The sequence below is a fragment of the Pithys albifrons genome, chromosome 5, assembly GCF_047495875.1.
Source record: "Pithys albifrons albifrons isolate INPA30051 chromosome 5, PitAlb_v1, whole genome shotgun sequence".
In the NCBI taxonomy this organism is placed as follows: Eukaryota; Metazoa; Chordata; class Aves; order Passeriformes; family Thamnophilidae; genus Pithys; species Pithys albifrons.
In genome coordinates, this window is record NC_092462.1 from 70159494 (window position 1) to 70182450 (window position 22957).

At 47.0% G+C, this 22957-nt stretch overlaps 1 protein-coding gene across 6 annotated transcripts; it reads right to left on the bottom strand.

Annotated features, from left to right (window-relative positions):
- Window positions 1–545: 545 nt before the first annotated feature.
- IMMT (inner membrane mitochondrial protein) lies at window positions 546–22957 on the bottom strand. Of its 6 annotated transcripts, none has more exons than XM_071557003.1 (15): window positions 22828–22957; window positions 17096–17172; window positions 16819–17008; window positions 15324–15444; window positions 12268–12345; window positions 11120–11221; window positions 10428–10564; window positions 9349–9452; window positions 7342–7477; window positions 6654–6783; window positions 5062–5076; window positions 4165–4388; window positions 2653–2784; window positions 1830–1959; window positions 546–1500 (listed from the first exon to the last, which is right to left on the bottom strand). In XM_071557003.1, exons 1-15 carry the CDS (start codon window positions 22870–22872, stop codon window positions 893–895), a joined length of 2229 nt encoding a protein of 742 aa, XP_071413104.1. In that variant the 5' UTR covers window positions 22873–22957; the 3' UTR covers window positions 546–892. The 6 variants fall into 6 exon arrangements, with proteins under 6 accessions (XP_071413104.1, XP_071413103.1, XP_071413106.1 ...); XM_071557002.1 differs by having other exon boundaries at window positions 12268–12348; XM_071557005.1 differs by lacking the exon at window positions 12268–12345.

Here is a 22957-nt window from a genome sequence, read left to right on the forward strand (position 1 = left end):
TTAAAGTGGACGATGCTGCAGGTGTAGATCCAAGAGAAAGGTCTCTCAAGGGTAGTGTGATAGGCTTTGTGCTTTATCCTATCAAGAATTTAAAGCTGGAGCAGCACATAGACAAAGCTCCAGTTAGTGAATTCAGCAAGTTCTAAGTAAGTTGATCAGTCTCTCTTCACTGAGGGCAAGAATTAAGGGAAAGGGAAGGGAAGGAAGGAAGGAGCTTGGTCTTTATCTGAGCTCTCACGGTTGAATTAATCTGTCTTCCTGATAGAAGTATCTGGTGTTCTAAACCCACAGCAGAGCAGGTCTGACAAGAACCATACCAGGGCAGAAATTCACCACAGTATGTGTGCTCTGATACCAGCTTATAGCTATGTATCCTGTACTCAAACATGGATTTTTTTTTACATTTTTTTTTAAAGCTGTACAAATTAATGAATCATGTCACTGAATTCCAAACCAAAGGTTTAGCTCTTCAGGTCATGGAAAAAGGCTGAACTTGTACTACCCCAGCTGTAGTTCGTTTAAACAGGAGACTAAACAGCAGAAGCAAGTGGTTGAAGTCTTGTTTTATTCAGCTGACAAAGTGGCAAATGATTTAATGGCAGGTTACAAACATTATTTTGGTTGGATCACAAGCCCACTTGGTAAGATGGGGAAACATTAATTCTTACATGAATTGTAGGGAAGCTTCCTGAAGTTGGTCGTCATGACAACTCAAACCCAATAAAAATACAACAGATGGTGAAGTTAAATACAGTGCAAGGAACAAGACAGTACCCGTGCTTTGATTTAACGCTTCCAGCCCTGCCAACAGCTCGGTTTGAACCCTCAGGAGATCGTGGCATTTCCCTGCTGCACAGAATTACTGAGCTGCCTCCAAAGCTACAATCCCAGCTCACTGCACTTGAGTTGTTCCCAACCCCACAGCACTGGCGTAAGCTGTCAAGATATCCACAATCTGTTTGGTTTCCAGGGTCATCCGCGCTTCCTTGAGCCAGTCGTGTGCCACCCTCCTCGACTCCCCTCGCAGCTGGTTGACAAATTTGGCTGCCAGCTCCAGGTCTCCGTGCTCGATGCAGTAGGAGGCGTAAGACAGTAACTTAAACGTGTCGAGGTCGTCGGGGCTGAGCTCGGCCGGCGGCTTCACTTGCTGGGGGTGGAACAGCAGCAGCGACTGCAGGTAAGACAGGAAGTACTGGTACAGGCTGTTTCTCGTCTCATCGATCATGGCCACTCGTTTTGCCAGTTTTTGGACCGTGTGGAACCGCGCCCTGAGGGCCTCCTCGCTGTACACGCCCCGCGTCAGGGACTCCTGCGGCAGAGCAGCTGTTAAGGCTTCTGTGAAGGCGTTGTCGGAGCAGCTGGCTTGGATGGCCTTCACCGCGCTGCCCAGGGGCTCCGTGGGACTGTCCCCCGTGGCTGTTCTCATGCAGTACTTGAGCGCTTCCACGGACAGCCACAGCTGGTGTGCCTTCCTGGCCTCCTCCTCGGCCACTGCGTGACCTGCAGGGTAAGCCGAGAACAGACTCTCAGTTGCTTTGAGCACAAGCAGCAAAAGCCATTCCCCTCCACACTCTGCTTTCCAAAGCATCCCCCTCTGTGGATTGTGCTCTAAAGCAAGACTGTCCCACAGTTTGGAGCCAGAACAAAAGAACAGCTTGTGGGAGAACCCTTTGGACTGGCTCATCTGGGATTTGCTGCGTGCTCAGTAGTGCAGCAAACCCAGGCCTGCGTGTTTCATCCCTAAGCCTGGGTTTACACACCCAGGTTACGGTAATGGGCCTTTGGGGATCAATACTTAGTCCTTAAAGAAATGGGATTTCAGTGCTCACTCTCGACTGCTTGCTCAATTCCCTTCAGCCTGTCGTAGGCAGTGTTTATGTCCAAGGTGAAATTGTCGAGCTGTTCCTGAGTAAGGCGTCTGAACTGCATCTCCTGCTCACTGAGCTTCTCCGTTAAGTTCTGAAACAGGGAGATCATGTATCAGACCAGAGACAGATGGCTAATTACACCTACCTTATTTTTAAGACATGTTTCTTTAAATCTGTTGTCCTTGCTAGGGACAATGTATACAGAAAATACAATATATGAGAAAAAACAATATACCAGTAAGAAACGTTATTGAAGTGAATTTAAGTTAACACACTTATAACTGGAAAATTTTGTCACCTACAGCAAAAGCTTTTAATTAAGACCAGTCTGAATAAAACCTATGTATTGAGGCACTCAATATTTATCTCTTCTAGGTAAGCTGGCCTCCCTCCCCAACCTCCATTTCAATATCTTGGTACGTGGTTCGGGACTCAGGCCACCAACACTAGGACAAGAGGGCATGGGTGTAAGCTCTGCCAGAGGAGGGTTTAGGCTGGATATCAGGAAGTTCTTTACAGAGAGAGTGGCAGGCATTGGAATGGCCTGCCCTGGGAAGGGGTGGGTTCTCCGACTGTGGAGGTTTTTAAGGTGAGACTGGATGTGGCACTGAGTGCCATGATCTGGCAATCAAAGTGGGGTTGGACCAAGGGTTGGACTTGATGATCTCAGAGGTCTCTTTCAACCCAACTGATTCTATGATTCTGTGAGTCTGATCCTGCCAAGTGTGTGCTTTGCAAGGGTTTAAATATCCCTTGAATTCCTCTGGAGCCTCTTCTCCCTTACCTGCTCAAATTCCACCTTTAGGTCCTGCTCCTGGATCTTGAGCACGTCCCGGAGGTGGTCGGTGTGGGCAGCCGCCTGGCGCCGCAGCTGCGTCCGCATCTCGCTCTCCATCACCTCCCGCACCTCTTCGATCTGCACACACAGAGGAGCTGCTGTTACCACAGCCCTGCCTGTCCCACACTGACCCCCACACACCAGGGACTGCTGAGGGCACATGGTACAGCACTGGCAGTGACAGAACCCAGGTTTCATCTTAAAAACCTGCTGAGGTCCAGTTTTACAGCTGAGCCTTTCCCTAAGGATGTTACGGAACAGCTTCATGGTAGGCCCTTCGTGCAGCTATCACAACAGCACATAAAAAATGAAACACCCAGGTGTTCATACACCAGCTTCCAACAAAACACACCTCACCTTTTCCCCACATGCTGTAATGCTGAGTTAGACACAGTTTTATAAAACAGTAATACTCCTTTAACTTGATTTTACCTGTTTTGTATAAAACAGCCACTTGAGACAGTGCACAAGGGGGTGGTATAGATTTATTTAGGAGCAGTTGAATAGTTTTTTTGCTTTCTGTTGGGTTTGGGCATTTTTTAAAGGATTGTTTAATTACCAACCTTCCATTAAACACAGAGATGACAGTTCAAGCAACTTTTAAAAAAGAGCTCTAAATTAGTACCTGTTCCTGCAGTGCTTTACACAGACAGGCTACAGGTGAAATCCTTCATTTCCCTCCTGTGTCAAGGCAAATTTTTCAACTAATGACCAGTGTTCAACCCCATTTTCAAGAACAGGAGTATTTGGCACAAGTGTCAACTTGCACTGTGGGATCTCAAAAGATAAAACCTCCAATGCCCAAATTCCTACACATTTGTAAGTTGCAGCTGCCTCACATCCAAAGCAGTATTAAAATTCTGGGGTTCCATAGTCCTTTAGGAAGAAATCAAATCCCAAACCATTGTCAAAGAGTGGAAGAACACGGATGTACCTCCTGGAGACAAAATGGAGGGACTGCACAGCCCTATAATGGCCATACTGGGTCAGATCCAACACTGAAATGCTTCCCTGTGAGGGTGGACAGGCCCTGGCACAGGGTGCCCAGAGAGGCTGTGGCTGTCCCATCCCTGGGATTGTTCAAGGCCAGGTTGGACAGGGCTTGGAGCAGCCTGGGATAGTGGAAGGTGTCCCTGCCCATGGCAGGAGTTTGGCATGAGATGGTCTTTAGGGTCCATTCCAAACCAAACTATGATTTATTATGACCCCCTGCTCCTAACTCCAACAGCAGACAAGCAACATGACAAAGTCCCTCCCTGTTTCACTGTATGATTGTGCCATTCCAACTTTGCAGAAGTTTCCTTGCTCAACACCTCCTTTCCATGCTTAGCCTGGGGGTCACCCATCTGAAGTCTCCCACCACTCAGAACACCCCAGGTGCTTCTCTGTGCATTTCCTCCAGCTTTTCTACCTCCCTTTTGAGCCAGAGATCCAACCAGGTGTGTTAGGCCACCTTACCTTCTTCTCCTGCTCCAGTTCAATCTCACTTTTGTGACGCTCCAGTGCTTTGGCCACAGCTGCCTCAAATGCTTTTTTATCTTCAAGTTTCTGCTTCTCCAGGGCTGTCTCGATGTGCTGCTGCTCCCTCACGCGCTGCTCCGCCAGCTCCCTGCTCAGCTGGTCGATGCGCCGGTGAGCGTGCGCGATCAGGGAATTCAGGTCGTCCGTGGATAACTGCCCAGCTGAGGGAACACCGGGAGTCAGGGAAATGCTGCCACAGTGCCACTCACCTCCCACTCCACTGCTCTGGGGCTCCATGGGCCCCAGTAAGAAGTTCTGTGAAAACCTGAGCACTTCAAGCCCTTGACCTGTGCCAGTGCCCACCTGGCACCACTCTCTGAAGCCACACCTACAGGCAAGTGCTCTCTTTCTAGGACATAGAAAGTATCTTAGTTTCTTTCAAATTATTCCCAGCTGTTATTTACACTCCCATATCCATGTCACACTCAAGCAGGGAGACCTGATGACAACTGTTTCTTGGTCTTTACACCACAGTGTATTTTCCCCTGTGCCAGCACAGAGCGCAGCAGGGGATGTAAAACCCCAAGCAGTGATACCTCCAAGCAGTACAAGCTCTCAGAGTGTGAGCCTGAAAACACTGCAGTCAGTGTGAGACAGCCACAATCATGTTCTTTCCTCAGCAGTCCTCCAGACCAACTGCTCACAACCAGATTTCTTACCCCAGTTTGTACCTTTCAGGTTTGGCTGCTCAAAGAGCAGCAGGATTCACAGCCACAATGTATCTGCTAAGTGTTTTTCTCTGCTGGAAGAGGGAATTCATGCACCACACAAACATGAACAGGACAAAGAGAAGAGATGGCATTCACAGGACCAGAACAAGTGACAGTAACTCACCTAAGTCAGTTATCTCTGCAACAGAAGGGAGAGAGGTTGGGAAAGTTAATGCACGTTCACTACAGCAAGGCAGTCATGCAAAAGTAAAACAGAAAACTAAGATCTTATCTACAGTGACTTAAACATGAGTCCAAGTCTTTCAGAATTCAGAAAGAACAGCATGTTGAGTATAAAAGTCTCTGCATTACAGGCAAGATGTAGCCCAAGACACCCCAACCACTAAAACCACCCTTGGAAACCCACAGATGGATGTTTAAGTTCAGCCAAAGCAAGGACACAAGTCTGAAATAGCAAAGTGCAACAGGACACTGGAAATTTTAGTCTGACATTTCTCAGTTCTTACAAACAGAAGCAGTTGGTAAAGAAACAAATTCCCACGTGGCAGTGAGAGTGAGGAACCCCAATAAGGCAGTCCCATGAGTGTCAGGAGGTCACACCAGTAGGACATGGAGCACATGGAAGGTACCAGGAGCTTCCCTTTCCTCCCACAGAAGGGCAGCGATCACAGAACCCAAGATATTCTCCTTTTATCCTCTGCCAGGAAAGGCAGCTCCAACTCCAGGATGTCTAAGTAAGTTTTCTTCAAAATTAACACCCCAAAAGCAAACTCCACAACCTATTTGTTAATCTAACATGTTGTCCCCACAAATACTGGGTGTGTGGTTGGCTGGTTTTTTAAATGAAAACTGACCATTCCAGAGAGCTGCTGTATTCAGTTAGCCAGGAAAATGATTTTGTGAACTGAGGTCCACATTTCTAAAGCATAAAATACCATTAAAAAGAGTGTTTAATTCTTCACTGTATACTTCAAGAAAAAAAATTTAGGCAATATTAACACCACAGTTTGTTGGTTTTTTTTCAAATGGCAGTTATCACTTCTATAAAAAAGTCTGTAACTCAGAAATAAAGCCATGACAGCTGCCTCTAAACACTGAGGCTAGAAAAAGGCTGAGATTGCCCAGTACATTCATGTTAAACCCTGATTGAATGTATCTGGGGAGGAGGTTTTTTTTAGGGAATTATTTTTTTTTAGACTACCACAGGCAGTAGTTGGTCCATGGACACACCACACACAGGTTCTTGCAGTAGCTCATCCCCAGTGATGGTGAACACACACACTGCACCTCCTGCAACTCTGCTTGTCTTTCAAATCAAAGCAGTTCAGGTGAGGAAGAGAAGCTGTGGGCATGGCGTGGGCAGAGGGACTGCTGTGTGTGAGCTGACTGAAGATGTCTGTTCCCTGCTTTGTGCAGCACTGGCTGTTGCCACAGGTAAGTTATTGTGTCAGTTTAACTCAGAAATAACATGTATGGGGCAGGCAGGGTATGAGCAGTGAAATCTCTCAGTTTCAGTAATGATGTAGAGAAATTCAGGGAGTTCATCATTCCAATAATGGTGGTTTGTGACTTCCAGCACAGCACAGGTAATTTGCAGAACTAATCCTCTTCATAACACCTTATTTTAATTGCAAAGTAATTTTCACTTCAAACCAACCAAACCATGTGGAAACTGGACATTGGTGGCCGCAGTTCCAGAAGCACCACAAACCAAAGAGCAACAAGCAAGACATAACCCTGCAATGGGAGACTTACTCATGCCCTTCCAGCCGGGCTGCACGTCGGGGGTGATGCTGTCGAGCTCCCGCTGGAACTCCTCTCTGGCTTTAGCCACCAGCTCGTGGTACTGAGCTACAATCTTGGCCTCAGATTGTGCTGCCTGAACCTACAACAAAAATGACACCAGTTTATTTTTCAAGACAAGTAGTAACATCAAAGCCACACATGATTTAAAGCCCTGGATTAATGGCGGATACTGGTACCCTCCAGCCCAAGCGAAGCAAACTCACTTGGGGGAGCACAAAAACTCACCCAGTGCTGTCCTGCAAGGGGAGATAAATTTCACCTTTAAGGTTTCTTCCCCAGACTTCTGGACTGCAAAGTGACTTACCCACCAAGTCATCAGCACACATTTTTCCAACTCCTCCCTAACCTCATGCTAAATACCTCTTGGAATCAAACGGAAAGAATTACAAGTTGTCAACAGAATGGACTGACACCAAACAAGCTCCCTGGACACTCAGGACAGAGTTCAAGCTCTCACAAAGACCTTGTCATGTCTGATCACTGCCAATACAACCAGCTCAAAGACTGAGTACAGCTACAAAAGCACCGATTTGCACTTTACAAATATGTCACCTCCGGCAGAGGATCTGGCCATGGGGGTTCTCTGCAAGGACTCCCTACTCTCTTGGCAATCACAAACAGTCTGAGGGAACTTTACCTTTTTCACCACATTGTCCAAGTCAACGATCATATGATGGAGATTTTCTTCTGCAGCAGTAATGTGAGGTTTGGCTCCTGCAAGCTGAGACTTCTTGGCCTTCTCGATTACACCTTTCATCGTCTCTAACTGCTCTCTGGAAAGAGAAGCAGCTGCTAAATGTAACACATACAGGGCTTATCACCCCAAACAAAATTTACTTTATGCTGTTGGTATTTACAGGAAGAACTACTGGGTAACTCTACTGCTGCTTCCCATCTACCAGCTCTAAGATGCTGTGATTAAAGATTATTCTTTTCCCACAGCCTGAAACCTAAAGATGCCAGTGTGGCTATTCCATGTAAAATGAGAATTATTTATACTGCAGTTAGTATTCAAGATTTATCTGGAGGGAAGATGAAAGTGCACTGAAAGGAGTTAGTAATAGTAAAACTAAGTTAGAATTAGACTGCAGACATTTCAAGCAAAGAAACATTTTTAATATAGATGGCTTACGCTTGCAGAAGTGTTTTGGACATGGTGACTGGTGGAGATTAATGAGGATGGGAGAAAATTTATAGGGCTCTGTAAAGACAGATTATGGGTTTTTGTAATTAAGAAAGAACTGCTTTCCTCTAGCACAATTGGAAATCAAGGAAAAAGTGAAAAAGTGCTCCTTTTCCAAATCCATGCAACCAATGGAGGTTTCACTGGAATAAGGAAGCTTTAAAATAAAAAAATTAAGAAAATAAATAAAAGCAGAGACATCTAGTACAGCAACAGAGAACAAAAGGTGGTGCATGTGGGGCTTGCGTTAGCTCTGTTTTATCCATGAAACCTGTTACACCTCCCACTAATTTCAGTCAGCACAGCAACTTCAAAGATAGATGTTTATACCATAATAGAAACAAAGCATCTTCAGGGATGATGTTGCCCCCTCAGCCTCAGAAGCATCAAAGGGTTTCCAAATTCATTTCTAACCTCATTACAAGGGCATTTTGGAGATGCTGTCTGTCATCTCACTCCTGCTGCTCTGACTGCTGTGCAAGGACCCTGCAGGCAGCGCTCAGTGCACAGCGACGTGGTTCATACAGAGCCTGGGTAAGAGCAGTGCTCCTTTCACAATTCAACCTTTTCTTTGACACAGCCTTAGTAAAAGTCTAACCTTAAAAGAAACTCTGTGGACAAATGGAGCTGCCAAAGGATGCTGACAGGTTTAATTTTTTGCTACAACTAAAAGAGGCTGGTGATGGTTACTGACTCAGTACACAGAGAGTGCAGTCGTGGAGTCATCACAGAATGGTCTGGGCTGGAAGGGACCTTAAAGATCATCCAGTTCCAAACACCTGCCATGGACAGGAATGCCACCCACCAGCCCAGGTTGCTCCAAGCCCCATCCAACCTGGCCTTGAATACCCCAGGGACAGGGCAGCCACAGCTTCTCTGGGCAACCCATGCCAGGGCCTGCCCACCCTCACAGGGAAGGTTTCCTTCCCAATATCCCAGCTGACCCTGCCCTCTGTCACTTTGAAGCCATTCCCCCTTGTCCTGCCACTCTGTGCCCTTGTCCAAAGTCCCTCTCCAGCTCTCCTGTAGCCCCTAGAGGTACTGCAAGGTGCTCAAAGGTCTCCCCAGAGCCTTCTCTTCTCTCAGCTGAAGTCCTTACCATAGGGTTAGTATGGACAAAATTATTCAATATAATACTAAAAGGACTGTGGGGCATTTTTAATCTAACTTGAACTTCCCAACACTATGTATAAGTACGAAGGAGATAAACAAGTTCTTAAAAAAGAACAGGACTGTTTCAGACTGGTACAGTGAGGACCATGTGCACAGGCATCCATGACTTACACACATCCAATAAAATACTCATCAGTTTATGAAAATATTTTTTGAATTGGCACAAATACGTCAGTTCAATTATGAACACAGGTGAGTCCCTACTTTCTAGAAACCCCTCCAGTGTTTGCCAGCCCTCACATAAGCCACACTAACTTATTACTCCAAGACTTAAACCAAGCAACTCACTTGGCTTTCAGAAGGGCATCAGCAGCTTCATCCACCGCTCTCCTCCGGTCCTTCAGTGCGTCCTCCAGCGTGCGCCATTGCGACGATTTCTTCTCCCCAGCCTCCTGAGGAGGAAGCACAGATCCCCATCAGGGTTGTTACAACCACTAAATCAGAGTTACCAAAGAAATGAAAGCCTGCAGAGCATCACATGCCCCTGAACATTGCACTCACACTGAGCAACATTCTCGTGTTGTTCAGCAGCACAGCTGGAAGCTTTATAACTGATGTTTTTCTTCCAGCGTTTTGGTTTTGTTTTATTTGATTCTTTATGGGTTTTTTCCTGAGCCACAGACCTTTGTCCATGCAGAAGAGCTTACAGGAGGAACACTGTATGGTGCCACAAGGTTGGGGGGAAATCTCTACATGTATTAAAGTACTGTAGCACTTCAAAATTGCTTTTAAGCTTAACCACAATACTTTGAATCTGCTTAAGATTAAAGTAAGCTTAATAATTAATAATCAAAAGCAAACTCTTAAGACAGTTACTTTACCAACGACTACATTAAGTCTCAGGTGCTTGGTTAGTTGCTCACATGTCCCTCACCGAGTAACAACTGAACCAAATCCTTTGCTCCAGAACTGAACAGGCAGCAGCAGTTCCACACAAGCCCCAATGTGAGCACACCAGGACCACAAATGGTATCAACTGTACATCCCCTTCTCATTTCCAGACAAGAAATGAACAACCAAGCAAGAAGATTTTGGCCAAGGGCATAACTTCAATGGAATTATTGGGCTGGACAGCAGACACCCTAACTAGGTAAAGAAAGGTGTGAAAACTATTAATGTATTCACTTGAACTTATCTTCTTGCAAAAATGAAATAAAGGAGTTGGGGAAAAGAACCCACAATATTCAAAATCCAACACCACTGTATTATTTGACTACACCACATTTCACAACCGGAAAGATTAGTTAAAACTGTGATAAATGGAAAGACATTGCAAGAAAACTTTCCAAGTTTATTTTTAATTGTGAGACTAAAGATTTGCTGAACAGAATGAAAAAGATAAAGTTGTCCCCATTTGTCCAATTTACCTCAGAATTATCCATGGCCTCCTTCAGTATCTGGGAATGGGCATTCACTGCTTGCACAGCTGACTCCTGGGCAGTGATAGCCTGAAGGGTTACACGAGCAGTTGTGTTCAGAGCTCCTTCTAGAGTTGCTGCAAGGGCTGGAAAAAACAGGTAAGTCAATTAGACAATAAAGAAACTAACTTTATCATTAGTAAAATGACACTTTACAGCCTCTGCATCTCTTAACATTATTTTCTGTGACCCAGAAAAGCTGTCAGTTTGGGAACTACAAAGCAGCCTAAAGAAGAAGAAGGACAAAATGTGCTCCTGATTTAGGGCAGGACTATGAGGGTGCAAGTGTGCACTAACAGCAACACAGCCCTCAGTGGGAGACCTTTCCCATGGTTTCAGAGGGTGCAGGTACATCCCATGTTCACTTGTTAGAGTGGTTCTTAAGAGAAAACAAGTAAATTTTCCTGTCTTCCCTGAACCATTCAATTGGTTGATCCATTCCAACCTCAATTTTCTATTATTTTTCAATTCTCAGTTACCTCTGAGTGAGTGGAAGAAGCTTCCACACCACTCACTCTGCCCCTCAACACAGGGACAACAACAAAGAGGTGTGTAAGCAGCTTAGAGCTCTAGAGACAAAGCAGTCCCACAGCTCTTCTGTCCCATCCACACCCGTAGAAACACTGACAATCAGGACTTACCTGAGATCTTCTCTTGCTCCTCTTTGTCTTGCTGGGCAAGCCGAGCTGCAACTTCCTCTGGGGACCGTTCCTTTATGGCCTGGGAACCTTCATGTTCTTTACCTATTCAGAAGTAGGAAGCAGATAAACTGTTTAAGTGGAGAGTCCAAATTATTATACTGATTACTTGCAGGGAAATAATTTTATGATCAAAACTGAATCTTATAGTTGGGATTGCTGCATAGATCTGACTTCTGTCTGAAGCCACAGTGAAATTACCTCAAGAATCTTTAATTACAAAGATCAATCTCGCATCTTTTAAAAATTAAAGATACTATCACAGACACCTTGCATGCACCTGGAAATTTTATGCTGTCCAGTCACAAAATTACACAAGATTCAGACGTAAAACGCAAGAAGTGAGAAACACTTATGGAGCCAAGTTTAAATTTTAAGTCAACCTCTGTTATGACTTTCAGTTCTCCCTTAGGATACTTAGAGAGCCCAAACAAACAACAAAGTATTAGTGAGAGGGCTATGGTGACTCACAATAGTGAAGCACAATTATCTCCCTATTCCCTTGCCTCTGGGTACTTAAAATGCCTCATCTAAGGCTCTCAAGACCAACAGCAAGTTGCATCTGAACTGAGGAGAGCCCAATGCTGCAACAAAACCCACAGGTCACCTCTGAGCAATGCTGATGCTGCTCTGCAGAAGGCATTTACTTACCCTTGGCATACTTTATATGAGATGTGTTCCTACATGAAGAGATTATATAATATAACCTCATCTGAAAGAGACCACCAACTGGAATCCAGTGCCTCTTGCTGAGCTTAACAATAAACGTAGCTTCTTCACCTGGCCCTAAGCAGATACTTTTCTGAACAGCAATCAGAGCCCCCAAGACTGGAGGCAAACTGGACTGGACAAGCTCAGTTCAACTCAAAGGCAGGATTTCCTCTCATGCTCACACCTACACCTGCCCCGGCATCAACCTCAGCTTCTCACTGTGTTAAAGATCTAGTAACAGATGACAGAAGTTTTCTTCTGCAAGAGACACAGAGACTCAGCACTTCAAACACTGACAAATACCAACACAGAAGCACAAATCTATGCACTTGAAATTTAGATTTTGGTTTTCTTCATTGTATTCATATGATCTTTTTCACCTTCTTCAGTCTGTATCCCCGGAGCTGGCACCGACATGGCCACACCTGTTGCAGAGATGATCTGAGCTGCAGCCTTGCCTGCTGTCAAATACAGTTACAGAACAAACCAGTTAGTACAGGTGGGGCTCACAGGGCCGTCTGTCAGAGAGGGAGAGGCCCAGGGCCTGCCAAGCTGGTGAAGAGGGGTTTAAAACAACAGGAGGGGAACCAGGAGACATGGTGGGATGGCTCCTATGACTGCAACGTTGGAATGGAGAGATGAAGGCTCTTAGGAAGGACAGGCAGGAAGATGAGGAGGGGGATCACCCTCTGTATCAATGACCAGCTGGAATTCATGGAGCTCTGCCTGGGGATGGATGAGGAGCTGGCTGAGAGCTTAAGGGTCAGGATTAAAGGTGACATTACAGTGAGGGTCTGCTACAGGCCACCCCAGTAGGAAGAGCATGTGGAAGAGGCCCTTCATAAATAGGCAGGAGCAGCCTCATGTCCACAAGCTCTGGTCCTCATGGGGAACTTGAACCACCAACACCTACTGGAGGGGCAGCACAGCAGGGCATCAGCAATCCAGGAGGTTCCTGGAATGCACTGATGACAACTTCCTTCTCCAAGTGATAGAGGAGTCAATGAGGAGAGGTGCCATCTTGGACCTTGTTCTCACCATCTGGGAGGGGCTGGTGAGGAATGTGGAGCTCAAGAGCAGCCTTGGCTGCAGGGACCATGAACTGGTGGAGTTCCACATCCTTGGGGCAGTGAGAGGAGGGCATAGTCAAGCTCACTGCCCTGGACTTCAGCAGAGCAAACCTTGGGTTGTTCAGGGATCTGCTTGGTAGAGCACCAGCGGATAAACCCCTGGATGGAAGAGGAGCCCAAGGAAACTGGTTGATATTCAAGGACCACCTCCTCCAAACTCAGGAGTGATGCATCCCAATGAAAAGAAGGTCAGGCAAAGCTGCCAGGAAGCCTCTGTGGATGAACTCAAACACAAAAAGGAAGCCCACAGAGATTGGAAGCAACGAGAGGCAGCCTGAGAGGAGTACAGAGAGATTATCTGAGCAGACAGGGATCTGAAGTTAGGAAAGTTAAAGCCTGATAGAATTTAATTTGGCCAAGGATGACAAGGGCAACAAGAAAAGCTTCTATAGGTATGATGGTGATAAAAAGATGGCGAGAGAAGACGTGGGCCCTCTCCAGAGGGAAACAGGAAGCTTAGTTATCTGGGATGTGGAGAAGGCTGAGATACTCATAACTTTTTTGCCTCAGTCTTCACTGGCAAGTGCTCCAATCACACCACCTGAGACCATTTAAGGAACCTGAAGGTGCACAAGTCCATGGCTCCTGGAGAGATTCCTCCATGGGTCCTGAGGGAACTGGCTAAGCCACTACCCATCATATTTGAGAAGTCTTGGTAGTCTGATTAAGTTCAACTCACTGGACGAGGGGAAACATAACTCCCATTTTCAAAAACAAAAGTAAGGGAGACCCAAGGAACTACAGGTCTGTCAGTCCCACCTCAGTGCCGGGCCAGGTCATGGAGCAAATCCTCCTGGAAACCATGCTGTGGTAGATGGAAAATAAGGAGGTGACTGGCGACAACCAACATGGCTTCACTAGGAACAAACCGTGCCAGACAAATCTGGTGACGTTCTATGATGGGGTTACAGCTTTGGTGGATGAGGGAAGAGTGACTGCCACCATCCACCTGGACAGATGCAAAGCTTGTGACACTGTCCTGCACAACATCCTTGTCTCCAAGCTGGAGAGAGATGGATTTGATGGATGGACCACTCTTTGCATAAGGAACTGGCTGGATGGCTACACTCAGAGTTGTGGTCGATGGCTCAGTGTCCAAGTGGACACCGGTGCAGAGTGGTGACCCTCAGGGATTGCTGCTGGGACTGGTGCTGTTTAACATCTTTGTCAGTGACATGGGCAGGGGGATTGATGCACCCTCAGCAAGCTGGGCAATGACTCTGAGCTGTGGGATGTGGTCAGTATGTTGGAGGAAAGGAATGGCATCCAGAGGGACCTGGATAGGCTGGAGAGGTGGGTGTGGGTGAACCTCACACAAGAGCAACAACACCAAGTGCAAAGTCCTGCACCTGGGTCGGGGCAATCCCGAGCACAGATCCAGGCTGGGTGGAGAATGGACTGAGAGCAGACCTGGGGAGCAGGACATGGAGGTGCTGGTGGACAAGAAGCTCAATGTGACCCAGCATGTGCACCTGCACCCCAGAAACCCCCAGTGCTTGGCTGCATCCCCAGCAGCTTGGGCAGTGGGTTCAGGGAGGGAATTCTGCCCTGGAAGTGTTCAATGCCAGGCTGGATGGAGCTTGAAGCAACTTGGGCTAGCAGAAGGTGTCCCTGCCCACGGCAGGGAGTTGGAACTGGATGATCTTTAAGGTTCCCTTCCCTTCCAGCCCAAACCATTCTGTGATTCTATGGTATGTGCTATAAAGTAGGAACAGCTTTGTAAGACTTCACTTTTTTCCTCTGTAGAAACATACTAATTGGACACTGATGTTGTTATTTCCAGAAAAAGAATTTCCTGGGCAAACAGCAACAAGGTATTAGCTAGCCATACACACAGCCATAGGAGATACACGTAAAAAGACATTGCAACTGCTCCTCTCTAAACCACTTCCAACTGATCTGGCTTCACAGCCGCTCAGCAATTACCCAAAACTAAGTTTCTTGAGCTTGCAAGGAGAGGGCAAATGGCCTCAGGGTCCAGCACTCAAGAGACTCCGCAGGAAGAGAACTCTGGTTCTCGTCCTACTGAGTCTCATATCTAAACTATGTAGGTTAGTCATTGTTTAACTTAAGATTGTAAATATTCTATTAAGTAAATGCATTTCCTAAAATCTAAGGGGATAGGAAAAAAAGTAAAGCCATTTTAGGCAAATTTTATGACTTGTAAAGAAAATAACTTTAATTCTAAGAAATTGTAACATTCATCTTCAACCATTCAAAGGACTATTTTAATCTACTCTAGCATGTCTGATACTGGAGATCATGAAGTCCTTTGCTTCTCTGTTCATGACATTCTAAAAATTTACCTTGTTTATCCTCTGAAGGAGCAGCAGCTTCTGGTTTGCTTATCTGGGATTTGGGAGTAGGCTGTTTAGACTCCTTCATTACTTCTGCTACAGAAGAGATCTTCAGTGGACCTTGTTGTATCTTGAAACATCAAAAATAAGAAATATCCTCAGTTTTCCAAACAGCTTGGGTTTCAGTGGAAAAGAACATTTCTGTGTCCAGATGTCTGTACCATAATCTGAACTCCAAGGCACACAAGAACAGCAGCAAGGCCACCTAATTTCTTGCCTTGATTCTTAATTTAGAAGGGATCTTTACAATTGTCACCTCTCCAAAAATGAAGGCAGAGTTGTGGCAGTTTCCACTATAAACAAATATTTATTAACTTATGCATAAAAAGCAAACAGTTTCATGGCCCAAATATTCCAAGCACTTCTGAGTGTTGAACTCTACAGATAATGAAGAAACTGTAACTGTGGCTTCACTGATCTCCCTCTGAAGGGCTTCACATGCTGGTGGTTGGGGCAGACAAACACTCAAACACAGAGTATTGTGAGGTTTTAGGATATTAATCCTTTAATATCCTTCATGGAAAGCCACAAAGTAAAAATGAAAGCATTTGAGTCAGAGCCATGACCAGGGAGGTGACAACTCCATCTGCTGATGGAGCTGGTGTGCAAAATTTCCTGGTGCTTGGGAGGCACCAAGAGCTTGGATTGATCACACCTCAAGTGCTGCTGAACCAGAGGAGATACACTTTTGTTAACTGATACCCTCCCACTCATTAAGAATAGCTTTCTTAAAATCCAATTAAAAGTATTTTGTGTTTCTTGAAGATCAAGTGGCTTCTCAAAGCTCAGGAAAACCATGGCCAGAGCAGCTTCTCATCATCAGTGGATAACTGGGAAGTGTCTGCTTGCAGATGCAGGAGCAGAGAAACTTCCAGGCTCAATTTCCAGAGTTCTGCTGAAGGCAGTGTCAGGTTTTCCCTTCTGCAGGGTTGTGCCACTAAGATTTCAAAGTATGATGATTATGCCTGGCTCTGCACCATTCCAATCTTCACTCATTCAGAGGTATTCTCAGTTCTCTTTAACATAAGTTTGTCTTATTATTATAAGTTCTAATCCTGCAACACCCCTAACTACACTAAGCCTCTAGAAAAACAGTTACATTCCAGCCTGTCACCTTCCCCTCTCTCTCACCAGTTTATTTCAAGTAAAGCAGGGCAGCTATTCAGTTGGGATTCTACCACATTACTGTAAATAAAAATCAGTTTTGCAACCCACAGACCACAATTATATGATGAATTTGGGAGACGTACAAGCATCACTTATGCACCACAAAGTAGTACCTCTTCATAATCTAAATCTTCTGAATTTCAGAAACCTTAAAAATGCTTTAAATGTTTTAATTCTTAGTACACAGCAAAACTAATCAGAACCTGAAACCTGAGAGCAGGCCCTGTGTCTAAAACATGGAAAAATGAACAGGTGGGAGTGAATGGGAAACACTCACTGGTTTCTTTGGCATCGGTGTGCTGGAAGGAGCAGGGCCAAGTGCCATCTCAAAGAGTTTGTCGGAGTAGGGAATGGCCTTCTCCACACTCTCCCGGAACTGTCTGTCATAGCTGGCATACAGGACGGTCCCACCTACTCCTCCACCCACAACCAGGACACCTGCACCAATGACTTTGCCTACAGAAACACTGAGGAGGAAGGAAGAGTGAAAGAGATGTGAATTTTCTGACATGGCAAACACCAAACCGCGCCACCCCCCGATCCCTGGTACGTACCCGGACTCTCCCGGGTGGGAGGCGTATCCGCGGCACAGCCGTAATGGACGGAGCGACACCCTCAGACTGTGGCTGTTCTGCAGGGGGTACAGGGAAAAGGAGTGAGCAGTGAGCACATTCAAACATTCTCCCCCTCAACGGCAGCACTGCACTGATTTGCTCCACCACAGCCCACACGGGTCCAGAGCAAAGCAGTGACAGCACCAGAACAGTGATGTAGAACCTTCTAGCTCAGTTGGTTAAAACTCGGTTGCAATAATGCCAAGGTCATGGGTTCAATCCCCGGTGTGGGCCATTGACTTAAGAGTTGGACTCCATGATCCTTGTGGGTCCCTTCCAACTCAGAATAGTTTGTGATGTTGGACTCTTTCCCCTGGACAGCGAGCAGACCCTTCTCAGGTGCAGCTTCCCCAGGTGCAGCTTCCAGGTAAAGGGCTTTTTAAGAAGTAATCAGGCATTTTGGAAAGTGAAAAGGAAAAAATAACCCTCTCCCAGCTTATTTCTGCATTTGTTTTGCTTATTTATGTTTCCTGCCCCCTGTCAGTTCAGATTCTCTTCAACAATCTCCTGCTCTAGGACAGCTCGGTGTGAGCAGTGCAGAAGGAAACAGCAGCTGTTTAAATGCTTAAGACTATCAAAAACTACATTTTACACTAAAACTACTTTCAATTCTGAAGACATACAGCAATTCTCACTGAGCTTCCAAATCAAGACTTCTTCATTCAAAGAATAATGCATACACTTTCCACATAGGCATCAGATTATAATATAAATTAAATTAGTATATGAAGAGTGACCTTTCATTATATTCTACTGAACAAGAACCACATTACCCAAGATGTTTATCTTCTGCATATTTTAGCTGAAAATTAGGATTTACCAGAAGGACTGGTTAAGCTGCTCTAAGCCTTCAGAAGGAAACACACTGTCCCTCTCAAAAGTTTTTCCCCACATGGGAATTACTAACACAGAAATAAAGGACTCATGAGAAATCAAAGTACAAGGCACAAAAAGAACTTTTCCCACAGCTGAGATATTTAATCCAACTGGGAATTTTCTCCTTAAAAAACTGGGAGATGCTTCACTACATCATAATCCCAGAAGCCAAGTTTCTCTGATTCCTTGTGCACATGGCAACAACAGGCACAACTCTTGTGGTTTAGGTCCCATCCTTGTCCAAAAGTGTGGACAGGAAAAGGCAGGAACACTGAATTCTTACTCTTTCCAGAAAGGCAGCCAAGACATTTTTAATTAGTAGCAGGAGCAAGTGTGCAACAGGAGGAAACGTGCTCCCCTTGGCCCTGAGACCTTCAGGAGCCCTCACTGTGCTCCATGGTTGGTTTTCTGTTTTGTGATGGATAAAACAGGTGACAAAATAATAAATATATTCTGAAAGGTTTTTGATTTTCTTACTTGGCTGCCACAGAAGCACTTACTGAGGCTTCACTGGTCCTTTCACAGGGAATTTCAGTACTAATAGCCCCATAAATCGCTTTGTTATGAACTGCTGAACATGTTTCTGACTCTCAGAATGTCCCTATTACACCGTGAAGCACAGGAGGAACAAACTATTTCAGCATTATGTAAACAGCTCAACTCAGTAAAATGAAAAGGCAAAACCAGTGATTTTCTATCGATAAATTCAGACTGAATTTCCAGTCCCTTCCAGCACTTTGGGATTATGCTGCTCTGCCCAGTGCTCAGCTGGAAGTAACCCATCACTCCCAAGCTCCTGGCCAGGTTTTTGGAGGTCACCCCACCCTGCACCACCATCATCCCACCCTCCTGCTCAGGCTGGATGTGCCCTCTTGGCAATCCCGGAGGCTCCCACAGCCATAACCACAACCCTGGTGCCTGGGCCAGCTCACCCATGTCCATGTTGGCCAAAGCCCCTACTCACACCTACTGATGGCAAACAACATTTAGTTCTACACCCTCAGCAAACAGTTCCTGCTCTTGGATCAGGCTGTGCTCAGGGAATCAGCAGGGCCGAGGAGAACATTTGCTTCTTGTGGCTCAGCATTTATGCTTTGTACACCAGGAGAGGGTTTTTCAGTGGAAATATTGATTTAAGCCCAGATGCTCTTTGGACCAGATGACCTTTCAAGGTCCCTTTCAAGCTGGGCTTTGGTAGGATTAGCCAAATCCTCATTTTTATTTATTTTTCACCAAGATTAGAGGAACCAAAATACAGGCCCTCCATGTATGGCACTGCACTCTCACACCTGTGCAATGGGAGTGATAACTAAACCCCCCACCAACTTTTTTTCAAGAGTCTGCAACAAATTCCCACAGCTGGCCAGTGGAACAACATTCAAAAGTCTGTAAGTATTGATGGTTCATGAACAGAAACCCAAGTTTGATTTTCCTCCCTCACATACAAATACACCAAAGTACCCTAACACCTCCAAAAATCACTGACTTTTTGAAAATTAATTCTTTAAAGAAGCATTGCTCCCTTTTGCCCATCATAATAACATTGCTTGTATTTGCTGTATCACCATAATCTGGAAACCTGCAGGTGGTTTCTAATCTCCCCTTTGCATAATTCCCAGGAGTTTGTAATTTTTTAGACCCCTGTTATTTATTTAGTAATAATGCTTTAAAGGATCTGGGAGAAATACATCACACAAGCTTTGCTGTGCTGTGTACAAGACAGAAACAAACCACTTGCTGTCATGTAGAAGACTGAAAACCCTCTGGATGAGGCAGCACAGACAGCACAGATCCCCACAGCAAGGGCACCACAGGGCAGCTCTTTCTATTTCTTCATCCTCCTCCAGCAGTTCTGTGTGGTATTTGTTTCACTCGACTTCATAAATGCTTCTTATTTTACATTTATTATCTACTATTTAATCATAACAACAACTACTCTGCAAGGCACATCACTCTGGTTAATATTAGGACCCCCAGTGAGTTCAGCATTTAAAGTTACCCACAGATGCCCAGGACAGGCACAACATGGCAGAGCATCAATAAACACATAAAATCTGCCTTGCAGGTTTATATTTCATGTGCACCTCCAAATAACCAGACACAGCACACACCATCCTCTTCCAGTCCCACCTAAACCTCTCTGAGCACCAGCCTCGAGCATCCTGACCCAGAATTTCAGCAACGTGGGATTTCTGTGCTTAAACAAAAGAGCAAACCATAAACTTCAGAGGAAGTTTGTCTTCACTATGACAGAGGTCAGGTGTCCCAAGGGCATCCGACCACAGAACTCTGATTTCCCATCATTCAAAACTTCTGCTAAACATCCTACACTTTTACTTCAAAAGCCCAGATTCTTTTCAAAGAGAACTACAAACCTGCTCCCAGTAAGACTCTCTCTGCAGCACTGCAAATGTAGCATTGAACATTTCTGAAATCAGGGTGATGAAGAACAACTCTCTGCAGCTGTAACTTCAATTTGCTTGTTAACAAGCTTAGTGATCCTTGACACACAGAGCTCACAGTAAGAAGGATAAAAGAAAGTTTTCCCATTCTCCACCATGAGTTCTCTGCTGGGATTTTCCACACTCAGACTCTCATCCTGCTCTGGGTTTGGGGAGCAGCAGCTGCTTTGCTGTTCCCACCCTGCCAGGCTCTGATTCCCAGCTCTCAGGTTTCTCCAGCAGCCAAACATCACAGGGATCTGTTACCCCAGAGTCCTGAGCAGGTCCAGCCCTCCTTAGACAAGTGGGCTTTTTAACCTTTAGAGAGGTATCTGAACATCCCAAAACACAGACAGACCTGCCTCACTGTCAGCTTCTGTTAACAACCAGAGGGTCTTACTTTGTGGCAGGAGTTTTCACTCCTGTAGAAACACTACCCATTTTCATCTCAGATCAGGGGAGCCCTTCTTGATTGGAGTCCCCAGCTCTGCACCTCTTGCAATACAAACACTATAATTAAAAAGTCATTTCTCATTTCCAGTTTCTGTCTCTTTTGCTACCCAAAAAGAAACAAGTTTTAGTTGCAGAAAGCCCATAGGATCTGAAACAGTCTCCATGTGTATGTGCTACAGTATGGAACAAAACTTCCCTTCAACATGAAAAAAGAAGCAAAATGTGTAAAACTATTTCACTACATGCCCACTTTTGCTGCCCAAACTAAATCTCCCTTGTATTTGGTCTCATCAGGAAAGGTAAGTAGAGATAAAGGAAAAGTTGGGGGGTTTAAGTAAAGAAACAGTCAGCAAAGGTACAGACAACAAACTTCACAGAGTGCTCTGGCACCTGTATTTGCACAGTTCTCTGGAAGAAACTCTTCCCTGTGAGGGTGGGCAGGCCCTGGCACAGGCTGCCCAGAGAAGCTGTGGCTGCCCCATCCCTGAAGTGTCCAAGGCCAGGTTGGACAGGGCTTGGAGCAACCTGGGCTGGTGGGAGGTGTCCCTGCCCATGGCAGGGGAGGAACAGGATGAACTTTAAGCTCCTTTCCAACCCAAACCATTCTGTGATTCTTCCACCAAACTCTCATAGCCCGATGACACACTCCCAGCCACAGAGCACCACCCTGGCTATTCTGGAGTTGTACAGTCATTCCAGACACATCCTGTTAAAGGCTGAGCCATGCAAATGGCCCCAAGTGATAAACATCTGCCAAAGCCTGGTTTCTGTCTTCTCAGCTCCCAGCTAAAACTTTCCACAGCCCGGCAAACCCAGAGCCTTTTTTCAGTGGGCATCAGGTGACCTGGCCCGAGGACTCCTACGGAGCAGCAGAGGAAAGGGAGGTGCTGCCTTGCAGCGCAGAATGCACAGCTTCTCCTGTGCTGAACTGTGTGAACAGGGAGTAACGAACACGGGATGGGGAGCAGGACACAAAAAGTGATCTAATCGGGTTACTTTTTACTGGTTATGAAGGCAGATGAAATAAAAGTCGTGGCCTTGGCAAAGGAGTCACCCTCACCTACAGATCCCCGTGGCTTCCCAAAGTTGGCCGACTCTGCTTTACAGACGCTCCGCACCACATCACCATCCTTATCAGTGCCGATAAGGAGAGGCAAAGGTCTGGAACACAGAGCACGAGTCCCACGGGCACTTTCCCCGCGGCATCACGTGCCGTGCCCTCCCCGTGAGCTCAGAGGGCTCCCCTCACACCCGAGCGCTGACATTATTCATCCTCCACGCCGCGCCCCAGGATCCCCGCGCCGCTCCCGCCGCTGCGCTGCCTGCGGGGCCGCGCCGGGGAACGCAAGGTCACGTCCTTCCCCGCCGGCGCGCCCGCCTGCCGCCCCGCCCCGCGGGGCCAGCGGGCCATGAGCGGCCCGGCCGAGCCCCCGCCGTCTCCCGGGCCGCGTCCGCGGCTCCCGGCGCTGCCCCGGCCCGGCCCGGCCCGGCCCGGCGGAGGGGGGGCGGCGGGCCCGGCGAGGCCATGGCGGCGGGACTACAGTCCCCGGCGTGCCCCGCGGCACGGGCGCGGACTACGAGTCCCGGCGTGCAGCGCGGCGGAACAGCGCAGCGGGGAACGGCGCGCCGCGGCAAGGCACGCCGGGACTCGCAGTCCGCCCCACCCACCAGCGCCCGCCCCCCGCGCCCATTGGCTGCCGCGCCCGCCCGTCAAGGGCATCGCAGCCAATCGCGGCCCGCGCGCGGCGAGTCATTCAGTGCGCGCCGCGCCGCGGTCACAGGCGCGCCCCCCCCGCCCCTGCCCACACTCACCCCCCAGGCAGGCCCGGCCCGGCCCGGCCCCCGCGCAGCCCCACCGGTGACAGCGGGGCCGGCCGGCGGGGCTCCCGCCGCCGCGCTCACCTGCTTGGCCACGGCGAGCCCGGCCCGGTGGCAGGCCCGCAGCATGGCTGGGCGCGGGCGAGGCGCCGTGCGCGGGTCCCGCCGGCACCGCCTCCCCCCGGCCCGGCCCGCCCTGCCCTCAGCGCGCACC

Coding starts and splice junctions, on each gene's coding strand:
- IMMT (XM_071557002.1), bottom strand. CDS start 22,872: ATGCTGCGGGCCTGCCACCGGGCCGGGCTCGCCGTGGCCAAGCAG. Junction 15,445..16,818: donor CACCGATGCCAAAGAAACCA/GTGAGTGTTTCC, acceptor TGATGTTTCAAG/ATACAACAAGGTCCACTGAA. Junction 1,960..2,652: donor TAAAGGTGGAATTTGAGCAG/GTAAGGGAGAAG, acceptor TCCCTGTTTCAG/AACTTAACGGAGAAGCTCAG.